General features: G+C 43.0%; 2 protein-coding genes across 2 annotated transcripts in view; both read left to right on the plus strand.

The window, feature by feature from the left end:
- Window positions 1–4,663: 4,663 nt before the first annotated feature.
- Window positions 4,664–23,580, plus strand: part of LOC122922915 (zinc finger protein 501-like) — an 82,450-nt gene continuing 63,533 nt past the window's right edge. Inside the window, exon 1 of the mRNA XM_044273684.1 lies at window positions 4,664–5,186. The gene's annotated coding sequence lies outside the window, so the exon portion shown is untranslated. The remainder of the gene's footprint in view (window positions 5,187–23,580) is intronic.
- On the plus strand, window positions 5,395–22,239 carry LOC122922916 (zinc finger protein 260-like). Its single transcript, XM_044273685.1, has 2 exons — window positions 5,395–5,443; window positions 19,509–22,239. Exon 2 carries the CDS (start codon window positions 19,544–19,546, stop codon window positions 21,911–21,913), a length of 2,370 nt encoding a protein of 789 aa, XP_044129620.1. The 5' UTR covers window positions 5,395–5,443; window positions 19,509–19,543; the 3' UTR covers window positions 21,914–22,239.

Raw genomic sequence — 23,580 nt, forward strand, 5'->3', positions numbered from 1 at the left:
CAACTGAACTCGATCGCAGTCAAAACTGACTGAAATTCCGTGCCTACTTGCGCGAATTTGCCGCAATGCAACCTGAACGCATCCGGCCCGCACCTGCGATGCCCGTGTGAAAGAGGCCTAATAGAGCTCTATCAGGGTGCATAGGACAAGGGATGGAAAGATCCCAGGTTCTACCCCTAAGGGGGCTAATAGTTATTAAATAAAAAGTATAAAAAAGAAAAACTAAATGTAACGGAACGCCTAGCACCCCGATCGGGTACCTCCGTCGATAGATGCTCCTAGTGCTTTCCGAGGACTCCAAGCACTCCACTTGACACCGTACGCCCTGCAGACCCCAGGAACCGCAACAGCTTGGTTGGGGTCTCCTCCACCCACGCTGGACCTACGACAAGGCTCCAGGCTCCAGTGGGTGAACCTCTCCTACAGCCAGAGAGCAGGAACAGCTCTTACAAGAGCTAGTAGTTATGCCAGGGGAGTATAGCAAATCTTCAGCGTATAGCAATCCCCCAGTTTGATCAGTTATCCAAACACCAGTCTCAACATGATGAAGGATAAAACAGGAACACTTTATTGAGGGCTACTCGCCCGTATTTATGCAGGTCCCCATCTGGTGGACACGCCCCCAGGGGACCAGAATGGAGACTGCGACACACCGAACAGATACAGCACATCCCCACAATGCATCATGGTTTCCTCCTCTCTGCCCCAGAGACAACCGAGGGATAATCCAATTATCTCTCAGGACAAAGGGGAGATCGCCAATACACATGCGGGGACAACAGGACAGAAATCACCAGTTAAACACACAATGTCACACCCTCCCAGCAACCACAGACATTTAACATATTCCCAGATAGCTCAAGTCTGAGTGCATATCATTAGGTGAATGGCACTCAGACCACACGAATACAATTAAACTAGCCATCTGGGTACCCTCACATAATAAAATACAATTCCAAAGACAGATTTAAGCTGTGCGGCCGGCCTGTCTTCTTTAAAGTTAGTATGGGCCATAATCCTGAGGCAAGAGGCTAGCAACCAGCCCCCTCCAAAACACAGTGGCGAGGTTGGTTTCGTCACACATCTCCCCCTTCCAGGGAAGACTAACCAGATACCTGACCTCACGGTCATTACCTGAGTTAGTCTGGCAGTCCAACCACAACCCCATACTGGACCTGTTGAATTTTGGGGCCTGGCTCTGTTCCATATGTCCCCAGCTGTTGAGTGGGCATCTGCGACTCCTTGCTGCCTTGTGGTTCTCCAGCTTGGAGCTGTAGGTACTTGGTGGGCAGAGGCCGACTGCGCTCTGCCCAGATGCCAGCTCTTCCGCTGGGATGGGATCAGGAAATCCTATCCCCAGGACCTTGTTGCAGATCGGCTGTGGAGAGGAGGAATCGCTTACCTCCTCCTCCAGGCATTCCTGCAGGGTTGGTGGGGGATCTGAACCGGCCGTCCAGTATCCTGGTAGGCCTGGTGCAGAGACCGCGGTCCCATCTGCACCATCGAAGTTAGGGGTGCTGTCCCCCTGTGGTTGGGGATAGAGACCGGTTGTCTCTTCTCTCTTTACAACACACTGCTGCTGGGGAGTCAGACCGACTGTCTCAACTCTCTGTAACGCTGCCTGGTGCTGGGCAGTGGGTGCGACCATCTCCACTCCTAGTAATGCTGGTTGCTGCAGGGACGGGGGACTGACAATCTCCTCTCCCTGTGATCCTGTCTGCCGCTGGGGAGAGAGACCGGTTGTCATCTCTCCCTGTAAGTTAAGTTGTCGATGGGAAGTCAGACCGACTGTCTGGACTCCAGGTAATGCTGGCTGTAGTTGGGGATCTGGGCTGCCTACCCAGCATCCCTGTAGGGCCGGTGGAGAGACTTCGGTCCCATCTCTACCTGCCGTCGGGACGTCTTCCCAGAACCAGTCAATGAAGTTCCCTACTTTGGGAGTTGGTAGGGAAGCAGGGGGTATCGCCGGCAAGTCTTCCCAGTTGTAGGAGGGCAGATCTGGCTCTACTTGTCGAGTAGGTTGGGGATGAACAGAGCTGAGCAGGTGTTGGTAGGTCTGCTCCAGCTCCCACTCCCTTGTTACCAGGTGGATCATGTCTTTGCTCACCTCCCTTCCGTCAGCATAATCATGCATGCCCATCCGGTAGTCGTAGATGTCCCAAAACCTAGACTCCTCCGTGCTGCCAAGATCAATGTCCTCCTCCAAGGCATCCCATAGTAACCCAGGTCCATCATAATCCTCACCCTCGGGTCTGTCGTGCTCAGCCATCCAGGGGGAATGTTGAATGACATGCCACCTTAGGGCCTGGTAAGCGTCCTCTAGCCAAAGCTCCTTACATACCAGGTTCTGGAGCTCTGTTACCCAGTCATCCAGGGGCTGCTCTCCCAAGAGACCCATCCGCATCGCCACACGCTTTTGTAGCCGCTGCTCATTACTGGGGAGACTCTCACCTCGCCGCCGCTGGGCATCTTCCAGGGCATCATACCAGACTTCCTTTCTGTCTGCATCCCTCCAGTCCGGGTCATCATCCTCCTCGTAGTGGAACGCTGTTCGAAGACTAGCCGATTCCATCCTGCTGTAGCCAGGGGCGCTGTACGGATACTAGCGTTGCCCTCAATGTACTCCACGAACGGTGTCTCTGAGCTGCTGCTCCTCACACTAGGACGCCATCCCACTGCTTGCCACCAATGTAACGGAACGCCTAGCACCCTGACCGGGTACCTCCGTCGATAGATGCTCCTAGTGCTTTCCGAGGACTCCAAGCACTCCACTTGACACCGTACGCCCTGCAGACCCCAGGAACCGCAACAGCTTGGTTGGGGTCTCACCGTCCTCCACCCACGCTGGACCTACGACAAGGCTCCAGGCTCCAGTGGGTGAACCTCTCCTACAGCCAGAGAGCAGGAACAGCTCTTACAAGAGCTAGTAGTTATGCAGGGGAGTATAGCAAATCTTCAGCGTATAGCAATCCCCCAGTTTGATCAGTTATCCAAACACCAGTCTCAGCATGATGAAGGATAAAACAGGAACACTTTATTGAGGGCTACTCGCCCGTATTTATGCAGGTCCATATCTGGTGGACACGCCCCCAGGGGACCAGAATGGAGACTGCGACACACCGAACAGATACAGCACATCCCCACAATGCATCATGGTTTCCTCCTCTCTGCCCCAGAGACAACCGAGGGATAATCCAATTATCTCTCAGGACAAAGGGGAGATCGCCAATACACATGTGGAGACAACAGGACAGACATCACCATTTAAACACACAATGTCACACCCTCCCAGCAACCACAGACATTTAACATATCCCCAGATAGCTCAAGTCTGAGTGCATATCATTAGGCGAATGGCACTCAGACCACACGAATACAATTAAACTAGCCATCTGGGTGCCCTCACATAACAAAATACAATTCCAAAGACAGATTTAAGCTGTGCGGCCGGCCTGTCTTCTTTAAAGTTAGTATGGGCCATAATCCTGAGGCAGGAGGCTGGCAACCAGCCCCCTCCAAAACACAGTGGCGAGGTTGGTTTCGTCACACTAAATATGAAGTATAAATCACCCCTTTTCCCAATTTTACATCTAAAATATATGAACATATCGCCACATCCGAAAAGTCCAAACTATTAAAATATAAAAAAATGCCCTATGCAGTGAACGCCGTAACAGAAAAAAAATAATAATAAAAAACTCACGATTCGCCATTTTTTCTAAATGCGGAATGCCCGTGGCTTTTTTGGTGTTTTATTTTTTTCGCGTGGTATCGAATGGTATAGAGTATCGCAATACTTTTTTATGATATTGAAACCAAATCAAAATGGTATATCGGACCCAAACCCGTACATGAGTAGATTAGTGTGCCAGGCATCGTTACATTTATAGATGACATTACTTCTACACTATAAAGGCTGGAGACATGTAGTAATGGCTGTTATACCTCAGGTAGGTGACATCAGATGCCGGGTGTTATAGATGACATTACTTCTACACTATAAAGGCTGGAGACATGTAGTAATGACTGTTATACCTCAGGTAGGTGTCATCAGATGCCGGGTGTTATAGATGACATTACTACTACACTATAAAGGCTGGAGACATGTAGTAATGGCTGTTATACCTCAGGTAGGTGTCATCAGATGCCGGGTGTTATAGATGACATTACTACTACACTATAAAGGCTGGAGACATGTAGTATTGGCTGTTAAACCTCAGGTAGGTGACATCAGATGCCGGGTGTTATAGGTGACATTACTACTACACTATAAAGGCTGGAGACATGTAGTAATGGCTGTTATACCTCAGGTAGGTGACATCAGATGCCGGGTGTTATAGATGACATTACTACTACACTATAAAGGCTGGAGACATGTAGTAATGGCTGTTATACCTCAGGTAGGTGACATCAGATGCCGGGTGTTATAGATGACATTACTTCTACACTATAAAGGCTTGAGACATGTAGTAATGGCTGTTATACCTCAGGTAGGTGACATCAGATGCCGGGTGTTATAGGTGACATTACTTCTACACTATAAAGGCTGGAGACATGTAGTAATGGCTGTTATACCTCAGGTAGGTGACATCAGATGCCGGGTGTTATAGATGACATTACTACTACTACACTATAAAGGCCGTAGACATGTAGTAATGGCTGTTATACCTCAGGTAGGTGACATCAGATGCCGGGTGTTATAGATGACATTACTTCTACACTATAAAGGCTGGAGACATGTGGTAATGGCTGTTATACCTCAGGTAGGTGTCATCAGATGCCGGGTGTTCTAGATGACATTACTATATATAGGGGTCACACTTTCCAAGGATTTTTCTTTTCCATTAGAAGCAGAAAACTGAAGGGTCAGAAATTCCACTGGAAACCATAGAAAGGCTGGTAAATCTGTGGCTCACGAACTGCTGTTGGCTGCCCATAGACTTCCAGGCTGCTGACTGCTGCACCCCAGTTATCAGGACACTCGGAGGGCAGCGGGGTGAACTCCACCCTAATCCACCCACAGGTTCCTGCTCTCCTCTGCCGCAATTCAGTGCTCAGTATTGTATTCAGTCTGTGTGTTATCTCCTATAGGTTCTGATTCCAGGAGGAGAAGTCCCCCCGAGAGATGTCCCTGTCCTCTGTATTCCCAGGACTGTCCAGAGGAGAAGCTCCCAGAGAACCATCAGGTAGATGGAGCTGAGCCCTATACACATCTATATAGGGGGGTCCGGAAGTCATAGAGGGGTCATAGATTGTGGGGGTCTCTTATGTGGATCTGTTAGATTTCCCACCTGTCTGCTGTATTGTCCTGAATTGTTACAGATGACAAATCAGGGGGAAGATGTGACTGATATTAAAGTGGAGGATGAAGAAGAACGGATGATGGGCTTTCCCCCGTGTAAGAGTGAGGTGGAGGAGGACATTCCAGTCCATGTGACCACAGGTATGGAATCATGAATGGAGGAAGGGAATTAGGAGGTTTCTTCAGGTGAGGCTCCATCTTAGAGCTGCAGTAAAGGAGCACTCCAGTCAGTGACCCAGCTTTGAGTCTTGAAATAGCAGGCTAATGGTTTTATACTAGTAACGTCACCGGAGACATGTAGTAATGGCTGTTATACCTCAGGTAGGTGTCATCAGATGCCAGGTGTTATAGATGACATTACTACTACACTATAAAGGCTGGAGACATGTAGTAATGGCTGTTATACCTCAGGTAGGTGACATCAGATGCCGGGTGTTATAGGTGACATTACTTCTACACTATAAAGGCTGGAGACATGTAGTAATGGCTGTTATACCTCAGGTAGGTGTCATCAGATGCCGGGTGTTATAGGTGACATTACTACTACACTATAAAGGCTGGAGACATGTAGTAATGGCTGTTATACCTCAGGTAGGTGTCATCAGATGCCGGGTGTTATAGATGACATTACTACTACACTATAAAGGCTGGAGACATGTAGTAATGGCTGTTATACCTCAGGTAGGTGACATCAGATGCCGGGTGTTATAGGTGACATTACTTCTACACTATAAAGGCTGGAGACATGTAGTAATGGCTGTTATACCTCAGGTAGGTGTCATCAGATGCCAGGTGTTATAGGTGATATTACTACTACACTATATAGGCTGGAGACATGTAGTAATGGCGGTTATTATGAATGATCAGATTGTCACATTTTTTTATGTTATACCCAAAAACTTAAAGGCTATGGACACCTTTGGGGGCATATTGTACTTGAGCTAAAAATCTTTTTTTTCAATTGGTTTATTAAAAATATGGAGTCCTTTTCTCTGTACAGAGCTGAGATGCTCTACTGGCAGGATATGAGTTTTCTCTGTGCTCCGTCAGGCAGGGAGGTGACGGGCTCCTTATCTCTGACATTATAGACCCTCATTATAGATCAGTTCTTATCTTACTGATGGCCTCTAAGGCCTGTATTATAAGAACAGATTATCTGACAGATTTTCTGACCATTCATTGGTCAGATGGCCTATTACACACACAGATCTTTTGTTATACACACTAACTATTGGTCTCATTGGACAGATATTGGTCAGATAATCTGTTGGTGTAATACAGGCCTTAGTAATTTAGAGATCAGGATTATTAGATGACCAGCACAAGTACCAGTCACACAGCTAGAAAAACAGTTAACCCTTTGTGACAGAACGGCTCAATATTTTTACTAAAGACCAATTGAAAAAATGATTTTAGCCCCAAATGAGTAAAATGCAATCATAAAATAATGTTCCCCATACATAGTCTTTAAATGTATTTTATTGGGATTTTATGTGATCGACCAACACAAAGTACAAGTCTGTGTGAGGTTTCTCTGCAGAAGCGTCTGTGAACAGCAATTTTTAAGTCTTGTCACAGACAAGACTGAACCCTTCCATTGTAGCTCTGGCTGGATGTTTAGGGTTGTTGTCCTGCTGGAATGTGAACCTCCGCATCAGTCTGATGTCTTCTGCAGCCTCTCCTTCCATCTTCCCATCAACTCTGACCAGCTTTCCTGTCCCTGCTGAAAAGATTTTTAATATTCGGAGTCTGCCAAGCCCCCAAAGTGTTCGCAGGGTAGCTCTTTGAATAGGCCACCATAAAAAGGCATATTGGCGGTCATTGGGTTAAAGAGGTTTTCAGGTTTAATGTTTCCTCCGCTCCAGATAAATAGCATTGGATGCATTTAAGGCTTTTGTTGGGGGTTTGGGTTAAAGGGGTTCTCCAGGCTTTTACTATAAATATCAGATCAGCGGTGGTCCGACGCTTGGCACCCTCGCCGATCAGCTGTATGAAGGGAAGGCGCGTGCACTGCGCACATGCCGTCTCCCTTCCTGGTCACCGCTGCTGCTGTCTATGGCAAAGCTCTCCTGTGAGCGGCGTCACATCTTCTGTACTTTATTTCACACAATCAACACGGATCCATCTTCAATATCTTTTCTTTACGCATTTCGATCATCACGTCTTAGTCACAGCCGGGGTTACACTAATAAATGCCATCTTTACATAATGTCCAGTCTGAGACTCCCAGCATGCACCTCTCACTATGGGGGGAGCGCCGGCCCCTGTGGTTACCAAACCTTAGTGAAAACAGATGGAATTGGAAACCTGAGCATGGTGGAGAGTCACTCCTGAAGTGTTAGTAGGTGAGCAATGGTGGGATGTTATGTCCGTCAGTACGCCTCTCCTTCCTTTTCTTGTGCCTAAAAAGGCCCCAACATTGGGGCCTTTTTATAAGTACTCCAAAAATGTTAAGAATTTTGAGGATTATAAGTACCCCAAAAAAAAAAAAGTTTTAGTGGGGTGACAGAAGCCCTTTAAGCTATTTGGCGAGGGGCCTTTTGGTATTCCAGAGATCTAGAATCTCTTTGCATGTCACTACCATAAGGGAGTCGTTGTTTTGAAAGAAATCTCATTCTAAGATACATGTAAAAATCCTCGTGAGGTATTTGGTATTGTTCATGTATAGAAGAGAATTGCTTAAGTTGGGAGGAATCAAAAAGTTGTGATGCCTGAGCGAGACCCCTATTTACCCAGTTAGCAACCTCTAAGCCAGGAATAAAGAAAGTAAGTGTCTCCAATGGAGCATATGAGTGGAGGGAAAGCTTGATTTGGAAGTTTTGGAGTGGAAGGTTCTCCACAGTGATGTTGAAATACGAAGAAAGCTCGGGAGGACTCCAAGTGGGAGTGTATGATCCAGAGTGGCCATGAGCTGAGCCTCTAAATTATGGCCTGGAGAAACAACTGATTCTATGTGGAGCCGGTGTTGTTACAAATCTCCTTTCCACCATTCTTTCACAAAGCTCATGTGGGTGGCAAGGTTGTAGTCATATATGTTAGGGAGCCCTGGACCGCCCGCCTTTCTATGCTTCGTCAGTAGTGTAAGTGCAATCTGAGGTCTCTTAGGAGTTCAAATGAACTTATTTAATAAACTGTTAATGCAATTAAAAAAGGCCTGCGGTATCAGGGTAGGAACTGTTCTGAACTTGTATAATATCTTAGGGAGAGGTAACATCTGGAAGGTCGCTATGCTGCCCACCCAGGATATTTCTTGTTTGCTGTATTGGGCGAGATCTGTTTCCACCTCTTTTAGTAATGGAAGGTAATTGGCACAATATAGTTGTTTGGTTGTTTTGGTGACCTGTTCAATTTGCCAGTCTAGGTTGAAACTGGATTGTAATTCTAACAGGGAAGAGGTCTTTATATTAAAGGGGAGGGCTTGGGATTTCTGCTCATTGACTTTGTAATAGGAGCGTTCTCCAAATTGGCGAATAATCTCTATTACTGTAGGTAATGATTGATCTGGGGAGCTGAGAGTGAGTATGACATTGTCTGCATATAGAGAGAGTTTGTGGGTTCCTCCGCCTATGTCTATTCCTTTTATTTGGTCGGAGAGGCAGATAGCTTGTGCTAGAGGTTCGATGGACATGATAAATATGAGGGGGAGAGGGGGCAACCCTGTCGGGTGCCATTAGTAATTGTAAATGAGGAGGACAAGGTATCATTAACATATACACTGGCCGAGGGGTTGCTATATAAGGCTTTCACTGCCCCCAGGAAAGGGCCACAGAGTCCCATTATCTGGAGCACAGAGAATGCGAAAGACCAATTAATGCGGTCAAATGCCTTTTCGGCATAAATGGTCACCAAGACCGCTTCCAGACCTGACCTCTCGATGTAGTCTACAATATTCATGACTCTTCTAGTCTCCCCTATAATTTGTCTACCTTGGATGAAGCCTGATTGGTCAGTTAATCAAGGACGGTAGAATGGGTGCTAAGCGGTTAGCCAGGGCTTTAGCATACATTTTTATTTTGGTGTTTAGTAAAGAGCTAGGCCTGAAGTTTTGTGGAGAGTCAGGGGATTTACCTTGTTTCGGGATGGTCACTATGACTGCGGAGAGCATTTCTGCTGGGAAGCTACCCATTTCGAATCCTATCTGGAGGGCCTCGTGTAAGTAAGGAAGAAGGATTTGTAATAACAACTTGATAGGCCACCAGGCCCAAGGGCTTTGTGCATGGGAAGGGCGTTTATGACCTTTTTGAAGTTCTGTTTCAGTGAGTGGAGTCCCCAATAATTCTGCTTGTTCTGCGGATACTGTCGGGAGGTGGAGGCTATTCAGAAAGGCCTTGATATCACCGAAGGGGCTTGGAATAGGATTTGTGGGCGGACTCAGATTGTAAGGAGAGGAGTAATAGTCCGTGAAACTATCAGCTATGCCTTGTGGATCCATGACTTTAGAGCCGTCTAAGGCTCCATTCACACGTCCGTGGTGTGTTGCGAACCCACAACACACCCGCCCGGAACCCCTATAGAATTGCCTATTCTTGTCCGCAAACTGCGGACAAGAATAGGACATGTTCTATCTTTTGTGGAGCTGCGGACCCGAAGATCGGGGCCGCGCTCCGCAAATGCGGATGCAAACAGCACACTGTGTGCTGTCCGCATCTATTCAGTCCCCATAGAAAATGAATGGGTCCGCACCCGTTCAGCAAAATTGCGTAACGAATGCGGACCCATTTGCAGACGTGTGAATGGAGCCTAAAGGTGACTTTTTATAAGGGATTCTGGATTTGTTTCTTTGGGATTTTACTCGTTGAGCCAACAGTTTACCAGCTTTTGTTATTTTGCGAGTAATATCTAGCTTTGACTTTTTGTAAGTTCCGCTCATATCTATACAGAAGGCAGTCTTTATCTCCTTAAGGACCCGGCTCATTTTCTCCTTAACCACCTCCTGTCTGCCCATTGACTATAAACGTCCAGGAGGTGGATCTCTATTTCTGAAAGCACGTTTTAAAACGTCCTGCAGCTTTCCCCCCTGTGCTCTGCCCCTGTACATAGAAACTCTGTGACTAAGCTCCCTTCTGACAGCCAAGAACATGGAGCTTTACCCTTAGACCTTTTTTGCTGGTCTCCGGGCTTTTGATCGCTCTGACAAGCAGTCAGAGCGATCACAAATGCATCTACCATCTCCCTCTTATTACTGCCAGTCAGAGAGGGAGATCGGTATTTAAACTAGGCATCGCGATCGTAATTCTTAACTGTAAGCCCTGGAGACCGATCAGCATGGTCTCCGGGGCATGTGAGCGCTGTAATTTCCAGTTACAGCGCTCTGAAATGCTTGCACCGTCTCCCTCTCTGTAGCGCTGGCAGGAGAGGGAGATCGGTACATTCATACTCCAGCAGCGATCCCCCAGCAGCTGTTTACACTGGAGACAAATCCGCAGCATTGTCTCCAGAGCATGTGTTGTGAGCGCTGTAATCTGCAGTTACAGCGCTCAGAAAGGCTTGTACTGTCTCCCTCATTAGTGCTGGCAGGGGAGGGAGATCGGAACATTTACACTCACCCAGCAGCTGTTTTCACTGGAGTCCAATCAGCACGATCTCCAGGACATGTGACTGTCTGAGCCGGGTGAGTGCAGGAGCTGTCAGGTCTCCAGAGACCTCGATCAGCCCTGCACTGAGGCTGTACAGCAAAGTATACTGCTGTACGGCCTCTCTGGGGGGTGCATTTCTCCTGTAACTGGGGCTACTATGTCAGCCCCAGGTACAGGAGAAATCAACAGTGAAAAGAAAAAAAAAAAGTGAAGTTAAATGTCCCCCAGAGGTCTTGTATGACCTTATGGGGGACGCAAAGTGTAAAATAAAAAAAATTTAAATAAAATGTAAAAAAAATATAAAAATTACGTTTTCACATGTAAAAAAAAAAAAATTTCCCAAGTAAGGAATAAAAATAATAATAAAAAAATAGAAAAAATAAAATAAAATAGACATATTTGGTATTGCCGCGTCCATGACAGTCGGCTCTATAAATATATCACATAATCGACCCAGTCCAATAAACACCATAAAAAATAAAAATAAATAACTGTCAAAAAAGCCATTTTTGTCACCTTACATCACAAAAAGTGCAACACCAAGTGATCAAAAAGGCGTTTGTCCCACAAAATGGTACCAATAAAACAGTCACCTCATCCCGCAAAAAATGAGCCCCTACATAAGAAAATCTCTCAAAAAATAAAAAAACTATAGCTCTTAGAACATGGAGACCCTAAAACATCATTTTTTTGGTTTCGAAAATGCTATTATTGTGTTAAAGTGAAATAAATAAAATGTATACATATTAGATATTGCCGCGTCCGTAAAAACCAGCTCTATAAAAATATCACATGAACTAAACCCTCGGGTGAACACCGTAAAAATAAAAAAATAAAAACTGTGTCAAAACAAGCTATTTTTGTCACCTTACATCACAAAAAGTGCAACACCAAGTGATCAAAAACGCGTATGTCCCACAAAATGGTACCAATAAAACCGTCACCTCATCCCGCAAAAAATAAGCCCCTACATAAGAAAATCTCTCAAAAAATAAAAAAACTATAGCTCTCAGAACATGGACACATTAAAACATTATTTTTTTGTTTCAAAAAGGCTATTATTGTGGAAAAACTTTAATAAATAAGAAAAAGTATACATATTAGGTATCGCCACGTCCATAACAATCTGCTCTATAAAAATGTCACTTAACTGAACCCCTCAAGTGAACGCTGTAAAAATAAATAAATAAAAACTGTGCTAAAACAACACATTTTTTGGTCACCTTGCCCCATAAAGTGTTATAATTAATGATAAAAAAAATCATATGTACCAATAAAACTGGCACCTTATTACCTAGTTTCCAAAATCGGGTCACTTTTTGGGAGTTTCTACTCTAAGGGTGCATCAAGGGGGCTTCAAATGGGACATGGCATCTAAAAGCCATGTGGAGTTCCTTTTCTTCTGCGCCCTGCCATGTGCCCATACAGCAGTTTATGACCACATGTGGGGTGTTTCTGTAAGCCGCAGAATCTGGGTAATAAATAGATTTTTGTTTGGCTGTTAACCATCGATGTGTTAAAGAAGAAATTGGATTAAAATGGAAAATATTCCAAAAAAGTGAAATTTAAAAATTTGATCTCCATTTTCCTTTAATTCTTGTGGAACGCCTAAAGGGTTAACAAAGTTTGTAAAATCGGTTTTAAGTAACTTGAGGGGTGTAGTTTCTACAATGGGGTCATTTATGGGGGTTTCCACTATGTAGGCCCCACAAAGTGACTTCAGACCTGAACTGGTCCTTAAAAAGTGGGTTTTGGCAATTTTCTTAAAAATGTGAAGAATTTCTTCTAAACTTCTAAGCCTCTAATGTCCTAAAAAATAAAATTACATTTCCAAAATGATGCCAACATAAAGTAGACATATGGGGAATGTTAAGTAATAAATATTTTATGAGGTATCACTTTCTGTTTAAAAAGCAGAGGAATTGAAATTTAGAAAATTGCTAATTTTTCAAAATTTGGGGTAAATTTGGGATTTTTTCATAAATAAAGGTGAAATATATTGACTCAAATTTATGACTATCATGAAGTACAATGTGTCACGAGAAAACAATCTCTGAATGACTTGGATAAATAAAGGCGTTCCAAAGTTATTACCACATAAAGTGAGACATGTCAGTTTTGCAAAATTAGGCCTGGTCAGGAAGGGGGCAAATGGCCCAGATGGGAAGTGGTTAAGGACCCGGCTCATTTTCACCTTAAGGATCAGGCCATTTTTTGCAAATCTGACCAGTGTTACTATGTGTGATAACTTTAAAACGCTTTGACTTATCCAGGCCATTCTGAGATTGTTTTTTCATCACATATTGTACTTCATAACACTTGTAAAATGGAGTAAAAAAAAATCATTTTTATTTATAAGAAAATACCAAATATACCAAAAATCTGGAAACATTTGCATATTTCCAAGTTTCAATTTCTCTACTTCTATAATACATAGTAATATCTACAAAAATAGTTATTACTTTGCATTCCCCATATGTCTACTTCATGTTTGGATCATTTTGGGAATGACATTTTATTTTTTGGGAACGTTAGAAGGCTTAGAAGATTAGAAGAAAATCTTATAATTTTTCTGAAATTTTTAAAAACCCACTTTCGAAGGACCAGCTAAGGTCTGAAGTCATTTTGTGAGGCTTTCATAATAGAAACCACCCAAAAATTACCCCATTCTAGAAACTACACCCCTCAAGTTACTCAAAACTGATTTTACAAACTTTGTTAACCCTTTAGGTGTTCCACAAGAGTTATTGGCAAATGGAGATAAAATTTCAGAATTAAAACTTTTTGCCAAATTTTCAATTTTAATCAATTTTTTCCAGTAACAAAGCAAGGGTTAACAGCCAAACAAAACTCAATATTTATTGCCCTGATTCTGTAATTTGCAGAAACACCCCATATGTGGCCTGTAAACTACGGTACGGGCACACGGTAGGGCGTAGAGGGAAAGGTGCGCCGTGTGGTTTTTGGAAGGCAGATTTTGCTGGACTGATTCATTTGCACTATGTCCCATTTAAAGCCCCCCTGATGCACCCCTAGAGTAGAAACTCCAAAATAGTGACCCCATTTTGGAAACTACGGGATAAGGTGGCAGTTTTGCTGGGACTATTTTTAGGGTACATATGATTTTTGGTTGCTCTATATTACATTTTTGTGAGGCAAGGTTACCAAAAATAAAAAATTCTGAAATTTCATCTCCATTTGCCATAAACTGTTGAGGTACACCTAAAGGGTTAATAACGTTTGTAAAATTCGTTTTGAATACCTTAAGGGGTGTAGTTTCTTAGATTGGGTCACTTTTATGGAGTTTCTACTCTAGGGCTGCATCAGGGGGGGCTTTAAATGGGACATGGTGCCCAAAATAAAAGGCATCAAAATCTGCCTTCCAGAAACCATATGGCGTTCCTTTCCTTCTGCGCCCTGCCGTGTGCCCGTACAGCAGTTTACGACCACATATGGGGCGTTTCTGTAAACTACAGAATCAGGGTAATAAATATCAAGTTTTGTTTGGCTGTTAACCCTTGCTTTGTTACTGGAAAAAACGGTTTAAAATGGAAAATTTGCCTAAAAATAGCTGTTTTGGCACCTTTTTTTTGGGACCGTGTTCATCTGAGGGGTTAGGTCATAGGGTATTTTTATAGAGCAGATTCTTACGGACGCGGCGATACCCAATATGTCATTTATTTAGGTTTTACACTATATTATCATTTTATAAACAAAAAAAAACATTTAATTATCTCCATAGTCTAAGAGTCAGTTTTTCTTTTTTAGTTTTTAGCCGATTATCTTAGGTAGGGGCTCATTTTTTGCGGGATGAGAGGACGGTTTATTGGCACTATTTAGGGGGGGGGGGGGCATATGACTTTTTTTGCTCCACCATCAGATTCTCAAAAAAAAAAAGTCATTTTCAGTGAAGCCCACTGTGGGAATCTGGATTCCTGCTTGGCCAACAAAATCAGGATTCACAGGCTCAAAATGCTCTGGGGTACACCAGACAAGTTCACCGGTAGGGGGCTCAGGTGGACTTATCTGGTGGGCCGGAAAACTAGTACGAGCCCCAGAGCTGCTCGTACTAGTGTGGGCCACAGTGTCCCTGGCATGGTGGTCCCATTGCTCCGCCGCGTTGGGGGCTCATCATCATCACTAGATGATGAGGAGGACACGGATGACAAGAGAAAAGTGGGGTCATCCTCGTCCTCACTGGGACTCTCTGATTCGGAGGCAAGGCGGGCCATAGGGGAGTGTGTGTGTATGTGTGTGCATGCGTGGAAAACTTTATTCAGTGTGTGTGTGGGGGACGGGTGTTCACGGACTTACCCTAAGCCTAACAGGAAAAATAAAATAAAAAATAGAAAATCCCAAAAAGTGTAAAAATAATATTAAAAAAATTCAAACGCGCTGATCAATGGTGGGGTGGGCAAAAAAAAAAAAATGCGCCCCAAAAAAATGTGTGTGGGGGGGGCAAGCTGCAGCACCCCTGGGGGGTCTAGGGTCACACAGCTGAGTGCTGTGGACCCCAGACACCCGATTCAGTGTTACAACACAATAAAAAAAACTCTTTTATTCCCCCCCCTCCCTCACTATTCCTGCCTAATCTACCTCTCCCAAAAACAGAGATTTGTGCCTGATGGCACAAAACAACTTGCAATACAGCCGAGCTCCTCTCTCTCCTGCTCCACGGACCTCCTCTCTCTCCTGCCCACCTGCCCAGCCGACCAATCAGAAGCGATCCTGAGAGGTGGCGTGACCGCCACCTCTCAGGATCGCAGGACGGTGATAGGTATTGTGATAATACACCACCAATCACCGTCCTATTCCGGGTTATCGGGTTACCAGAGACCCGAATAACTCGGAAACGCAGCAAACCGCAGGTCTGAATTGTCCTGCGGTTTGCTGCGATCACTAACGCGCGGGGGTGGGGGGGGTGCCAATGATTTGAGCAGGCACCCAGTTCCGATCACCGCCCGCCGGTGATTGGAAATACCAGACATCAGGGCGTACCCGATAGGTTAAATTGGAGCCTGAGGTCTCTCGGGTTGTTTGAGTATAGGGGGGTAATCTTATTTCTCCTCTCAAGATCTTCTATTTTGGTCAACAGCTCTGAGATCTTTTTGTCCCTGCCTTTTTTAGCCGCAGAACCCAATTTAATAAAAATTCCTCTCATAAGTGCTTTATGGGCCGACCATAACGAAAAGGGGGATGACACTGACCCAATATTATGTCGGAAATACTCCTGCCATGCAGCTTCTATATCCGCTCTGTATAATGTGCCACTAGAATGGTGTTGTTACGCCAGAGAGAGTGGTGGTTTCTACTCTAGGGGTGCATCAGGGGGGCTTCAAATGGGACATGGTGTCAAAAAATAAGTCCAGCAAAATCTGCCTTCCAAAAACCATATGACGTTCCTTTCCTTCTGCGCCCTGCCGTGTGACCGTACAGCAGTTTACGACCACATATGGGGTGTTTCTGTAAACTACAGAATTAGGGCAATAAATATTAAGTTTTGTTTGGCTGTTAACCCTTGCTTTATTATGGGAATAAATGGATTAAAATGGAAAATTTGCCCAAAAATACCTGTTTTGGCACCGTTTATATTTTTTTTATTATTTACAACATTCAGATTAGATCATGTGCTATTTTTATAGAGCAGGTTGTTACGGTCACAGGGATACCTAATATGTTTACTTTTTTTTATTTATTTACGTTTTACACTAATATCATTTTTGAAACAAAAGAAATCATTTTAGTGTCTTCATAGTCTGAGAGCCATATTTTAATTTATTTTTATTTTTTGGGCAATCGTCTTAATTAGGGTCTCCTTTTTTGCAGGATGAGATGACAGTTTTAATGGTATGATTTTGGGGTGCATATACCTTTTTGATCGCTTGCTATTACACTTTTTGTGATGTAAGGTGACAATTATGGCTTTTTTTTACACCATTTAAATTTTTTATTTTTACGTTGTTCACCTGAGGGGTTTGATCTTGTGATATTTTTATAGATCAGGTTCTTACGGACACGGCAATACCTAATATGTGTACCTTTTTTTATGTATTAAGGTTTTACACACTAATATCATTTTTGAAACCAAAAAATCTTGTTTTAGTGTCTCCATAGTCTGAGAGCCATAGTTTGTTTTTATTTTTTGGGCCATTGTCTCATGTAGGGACTCATTTTTTGCGGGATGAGGCAACGGTTTGAATGGTACTATTTTGGTGTACATACAACTTTTTTTATCACTTTTATTACCTTTTTTGTGAAGAAAGGTGGGAAAATTTTTAATTTCATCATAGTTTTTTTTGTAACATGACCGTTTTATAGATCAGGTCGTTACGGACGCGGTGATATATAACATGTGTAGGGAATTTTTTTATTTATTTTTTTAATTCGGGATAAATGTTTGTTTGTTTTTTATTTTTACTCTCTCTTTCACTTTTTTCACATTTTTTTTCCCCAGACCCACTTGGTTCTTGAAGATCCAGCGGGTCTGATGTCTGTATAATACAGTACAGTACACTATATAGTGTACTGCACTGTATTCCACTTACACTTTGTCTTTAGCACAGATCTGTTAAGCACCATGGAAAGCAGGATGCCTGAGAAGGCATTCTGTTGCCATGGGAACCTTCCCCATTTGCCACAACTGAGCAGACAGGGAAGGGGAGAGAGGGGGGCTCCCTCCATCCTTGACCCCATCCTGTCCAGAGGCTGCAAAGGCACAGCAGCCCCCCGATGGGAGAGGTAGGGCGCTCCCTCCCCTTCTATACAGCGGTTCCTACGGACCGCGGCATGGAAGGGGTTAAAACAGCTGACATCTGCACAGATGTCAGCCGTTTGAATCAGACTGTCAGCAATGAGCTGACACTCTGATTCAACCGCTCGGTCATCCTGAGAATAAAGGGGGGCGGGCGGAAGATCGCTCACCCGCTCCCCACACTGCCGCCCGCCTCCCACACCTAAAATGAGGGATAACATCCCCCTATCGCTAATAGTGATGAGTGAAGCGAACTACGGATCCTAGATCCGAAGTCGCTTCCCTCAAAACGTCGGATTAAAGGGGTTGTCCAAGTTATATTTGTCCTCAGGATAGGTCATCAATATCAGATCGGCTGGGGTCCGACATCCGGACGATCAGCTGTTTGAAGATAAGGCGGGCGCCCCGTGCCAGCGCCTCCTCCTCTTCACTGTTTACCTTCTGCATCTGCAGCGGTGAGCAGGTGTAATTACAGCCAAGCCATCCCATTCATTTCTATGGGATGGATCGCTCCTATACAAGTGTGTAGTAACGAGCCGTCCCATAGAAATGAATGGGACGGCTTGGCTGTAATTACACCTGCTCACCGCTGCAGATGCAACAGCTAGAAGGTAAACAGTGAAGAGGAGGAGGCGCTGGCACGGGGCGCGCGCCTTCTCTTCAAACAGCTGATTGTCCGGGTGTCTGACCCCAGCCGATCTGATATTACTAGACTCCAATGCATACAGGCCCCAACATGAGCCCTCGCACAGCTCCGTGCATATAATAATTGTATTATAAATTAATCATAAATAATGGTAAGAATATGCTGATGCAAAGAAAAAAGTTTTTTTTCCCAAAATGTTTCACCCCCCCCCCCCTCCACCCCATATTAAAATACAAGAAAAACCTATACACATTTGATATCATTATAATCGTAGTGACCCGGTGAATGGAAGTAACAGGTCAGTTTAACCTTATAGCAAATGTTGTAAAATTAAAACCCATAAAACTTTGTTGGAATTTTTTTTATAATTCCACCCCACCATTTGGAATTTATTTCCCTGCTTCCCACTACATTGTATGCAACCGTACATGGTTCCATTAAAAAGTACAACTTGTCCTGCAACAAAAAAGCTTGCATATAGCTATGTGAATGGAAAAATAAGAGTTATGGCTTTGGGAAGGCTGGGAGTAAAAAAATGGAAAATGGAAAATTGCCAGAACATTAAAGGGTTAATTTCCGAGGATTGAGGGGGGGGGGGGGGGGGGTACTGAGTGCAGACCAGAATCTGGGACGTCACTGAAACATGTTAGCTTATGTTCTGATTAGCTTTTTTTTTCCGCCCTGACTTCGGAACACATTCTGTGTGATACTCCAGGCTGATCGATCATCTAGTAGATGATTTATCCGCACACTGTAGCAAGAAAAAAAGTGACCTTCCTCCTGCCGCAATTTCCTTGCGCAAATTCGCTCCATCGATTTAGGCAAAATCTGCAAGCAGATCCTCAAGCAAACTCAGAAACTCAGGAGACGTTCAAGAGTCGGCCTTAAATTTCTACAGCAAATACATTGCAGAGAAGGGAAGGATGTATTCCTCACATTCCTGATGGATCCACCTCTGACTTCTGGCACAAAAAATGTATTTTATATTGTATGTGTCTCTCCAGCCTAAGGCCAGATTCACATCAGCTTATTACGGACATATTATCCATCTGTATTGTGCACATGTGTTCCGACCATAGGTTCAGCTGACATCAACTCACAGCATCATAGATACATGTGCACGTAACATAGATGGATATGTCTGTTACATGTGAATCCAGCCTCATTGGAATGTGATACATTTATCAAAAAGTTTTAACAATAAATCATAAAATCTATTCTTAATCTTAACAGAAAATCCCTGTGAGAAGCCTGAAGGAAACATCATCATGTTATCTCTAGATTATAAAGAAGATGAAGACACCAGGCAGCGCTCTTCAGGAGAAAACTTCATTACCTGTAATGTACATCCAGGACTTCACAATGCAGAGCCATTAAATAATTCCCCCAAGAATGAGGAACTTTCTAATGACCAATCACAGATTATCAACCCAAGTCCAAATCTATCATATAACCATCTTAAACATGAGGATTCTTCTACTGATCAATCACAGATTATTACTCCAAATATAAGGCAGAAACGGGGTAAAATGTTTAATTGTGAGGAACGTGGAAAACAGTTCAGATGTAAGTCAGAGCTTCCTGTACACAGAAATCAACACAAAGGAGAGAAGCCGTATTCATGTTCAGAATGTGGGAAATGCTTTACCAAGAAATCAAGCCTTGATCAACATAAAAGAATTCACACAGGAAAGAAGCCATATTCATGTTCTGAATGTGGAAAATGTTTCATAGAAAAAAAAGGTCTTGCTAAACATCTCAGAATTCACACAGGAGAGAAGCCGTATTCATGTTCAGAATGTGGGAAATGCTTTAACCGAAAAGCAAGCCTTGATCTACATAAAAGAGTTCACACAGGAGAGAAGCCATATTCATGTTCAGAGTGTGGTAAATGTTTTACAGATAAATCATATCTGCCTGCACATCAGAGAATTCACACGGGAGAGAAGCAACATTCATGTTCAGAATGTGGGAAATGCTTTAACCGAAAATCAAGCCTTAATCTACATAAAAGAATTCACACAGGAGAGAAGCCATATTCATGTTCAGAGTGTGGTAAATGTTTTACAGTTAGATCAAATCTGCTTGTACATCAGAGAATTCACATAGGAGAGAAGCCACATTCATGTTCAGAATGTGGGAAATGCTTTAACCAGAAGTCAAGCCTTGATCTACATAAAAGAATTCACATAGGAGAGAAGCCATATTCATGTTCTGAATGTGGAAAATTTTTCATAGAAAAAAAAGATCTTACTAAACATCTCAGAATTCACACAGGAGAGAAGCCATTTTCATGTTCAGAATGTGGGAAATATTTTAGCGATAAAAACCATCTTACTACACATCAGAGAAGTCACACGGGAGAGAAACCATTTTCATGTTCAGAATGTGGGAAATGCTTTGCCAGGAAATGCAGTCTTTATCAACATAAGAGAATTCACACAGGAGAGAAACCATTTTCATGTTCAGAATGTGGGAAATGCTTTGCCAGGAAATGCAGTCTTGATCTACATAAAAGAATTCACACAGGAGAGAAGCCATATTCATGTTCTGAATGTGGAAAATGTTTCATAGAAAAAAAAGATCTTACTAAACATCTCAGAATTCACACAGGAGAGAAGCCATATTCATGTTCAGAGTGTGGTAAATATTTTACAGATAAATCATATCTGCTTGCACATCAGATAATTCACACAGGAGAGAAGCCACATTCATGTTCAGAATGTGGGAAATGCTTTAACAGGAAATCAAGCCTTGATCTACATAAAAGAATTCACACAGGAGAGAAGCCATATTCATGTTCAGAGTGTGGTAAATGTTTTACAGCTAGATTATATCTGGTTGTACATGAGAGAATTCACACAGGAGAGAAGCCATATTCATGTTTAGAATGTGGTAAATGTTTTACAGATAGATCATATTTGCTTGGACATCAAAGAATTCACAATGAAGAGAAGCCACATTCATGTTCAGAATGTGGGAAATGCTTTAACCGGAAATCAAGCCTTGATCTACATAAAAGAATTCACACAGGAGAGAAGCCATATTCATGTTCAGAGTGTGGTAAATGTTTTACAGCTAGATTATATCTGGTTGTACATGAGAGAATTCACACAGGAGAGAAACCATATTTATGTTCAGAATGTGGGAAATATTTCAGAGAAAAAAAACATCTTACTACACACCAGAGAAGTCACACAGGAGAGAAACCATTTTCATGTTCAGAATGTGGGAAATATTTCAGAGAAAAAAAACATCTTACTACACACCAGAGAAGTCACACAGGAGAGAAACCATTTTCATGTTCAGAATGTGGGAAATGCTTTACCCATAAATCAAGCCTTGATCAACATAAAAGAATTCACACAGGAGAGAAGCCATATTCATGTTCTGAATGTGGAAAATGTTTCATAGAAAAAAAAGGTCTTACTAAACATCTTAGAATTCACACAGGAGAGAAGCCGTATTCATGTTCAGAATGTGGAAAATGTTTCATAGAAAAAAAAGATCTTACTAAACATCTCAGAATTCACACAGGAGAGAAACCATTTTCATGTTCAGAATGTGGGAAATGCTTTACCAAGAAATTAAGTCTTGATCGACATAAGAGACTCCACACAGAAGAGAAGACATGTTGATGTTTTGTGTAAGAATAATGTTTTACAAAGAAATTAGTCTTTCAAACTTGCAGACATGTGTGTTCATTTTACCTCATTGTGCCGATATTGTATGAGAGTGAGCAACAGAAGTCATGCTTACAAGTCGCTGATAAACCTTTTGTTTCTTTTTACTTCATTCCAATATAAAATGGTACATCATGAGGGACGCTGAGACAGACATCGTTCACACCTCCTCCCCTCCACGCGGCGTTTCGGGAGAACACGCCTCTTTACTCATGCATGCAGGTAGAGGGGGAGGTGGGATTTGTATATATACTAACCACATCGTTTTATACAAAATGCATAGCCATAAATAGCCCTAACACATGAAAATGATCAATCATATAAATGCACTAAAGCTACAAATTTCATTTAACGCTTCAGGTATTAAAGACTGGAGTTTCACTATCCAAAAGGTCTCCCTTTGTAACAATCTCCTACTGTTATCCTCCTCATGGACTCCACTTTTTACCACCTCCAGAATCTGACACCTGATGGGCCCGATCATAAAAATGTTGGGCGACCATAGTTTCACCTTGTTTTTTCACCTCCACTGTTTCCATCTTACTCTCTCTTCTGAGTTCCTTCCTAAGGCTGGACTTATGCTCATTGATTCTGATCCGTATAGCCCGAGATGTTTGCCCAACATATCTTACCACATGGGCATTTCAAGCAGTATATGACATTACATGTCTCGTATGTTGCTAAATCCTTAATTTGTATCCTGTCTCCCTGTGTGGGGTGCACTACAGCGTCATCTTTAATTATAGCACTACAATTCCCACAGCTCAGACAGGGAAAAGTACCCCTCCTCTGAGTTGCAAGGAAACTCTGTCTTTCCATTTTTTTAGGGTGCATGTCACTTCTAATCAGCATGTTATTCAGAGAGGCAAAAAGGGGGTTATCAACAAACATTCTCCCAAAGTTTTGATCATGTCTTAGTACCCCCCCAATATTTCAGAATAACCTTTTTTATTAGTTTAGAATGTTGATCATATTTGGAAACCTACACAAATTGTTTCTTTTGCTTATCCCTCTTTTTAACCTGTCTGATCTCTTCTTTTTTTTTTTTTTTTACCAACCTCAATTCCAATTTCCATCACCCCTTTCTTATTATAACTAGAGTTGAGCAGACACCTGGATGTTTGGGTTCGGCCGAACTTTGGAAAAAAGTTCACGTTCGGGACCCGAATTCGAACCGAACTTGACCACGAACCCCATTGAAGTCAATGGGGGCCTGAGCACTAAAATGGCTGTAAAAATGTCATGGAAAGGGCTAGAGGGCTGCAAATGGCGTCAAAATGTGGTTAAGAGCATGGCAAGTGCTCTGCAAACAAATGTGGATAAGGAAATGACTTAAAATAACATAAAATACGTAAAAATAAAAAATTATAATCTTGATCTAGGAGGACCAGGTCCATATGGAGAAGGAGGTTGAGGAGGCGGTGTAGGTGGGAGTGGAGTAGGAGGAGGAGGTAGCCTACACTGCTTTTTGGTTTTAAATTTATTTTTATTTTTTTAAATTAGGGTACACCCCAAAACATTGGGAAATATAGACCTCCAGTCGTGCTGAACACACGTTCAGAAAATACACCGGCTGAAGTGCAGGCCAGCACCTCCAAGGTGTAAAGGGCAAGCTCAGGCCC

Source organism: Bufo gargarizans, unplaced genomic scaffold (genome assembly GCF_014858855.1).
Source record: "Bufo gargarizans isolate SCDJY-AF-19 unplaced genomic scaffold, ASM1485885v1 original_scaffold_1055_pilon, whole genome shotgun sequence".
NCBI lineage: Eukaryota > Metazoa > Chordata > Amphibia > Anura > Bufonidae > Bufo > Bufo gargarizans.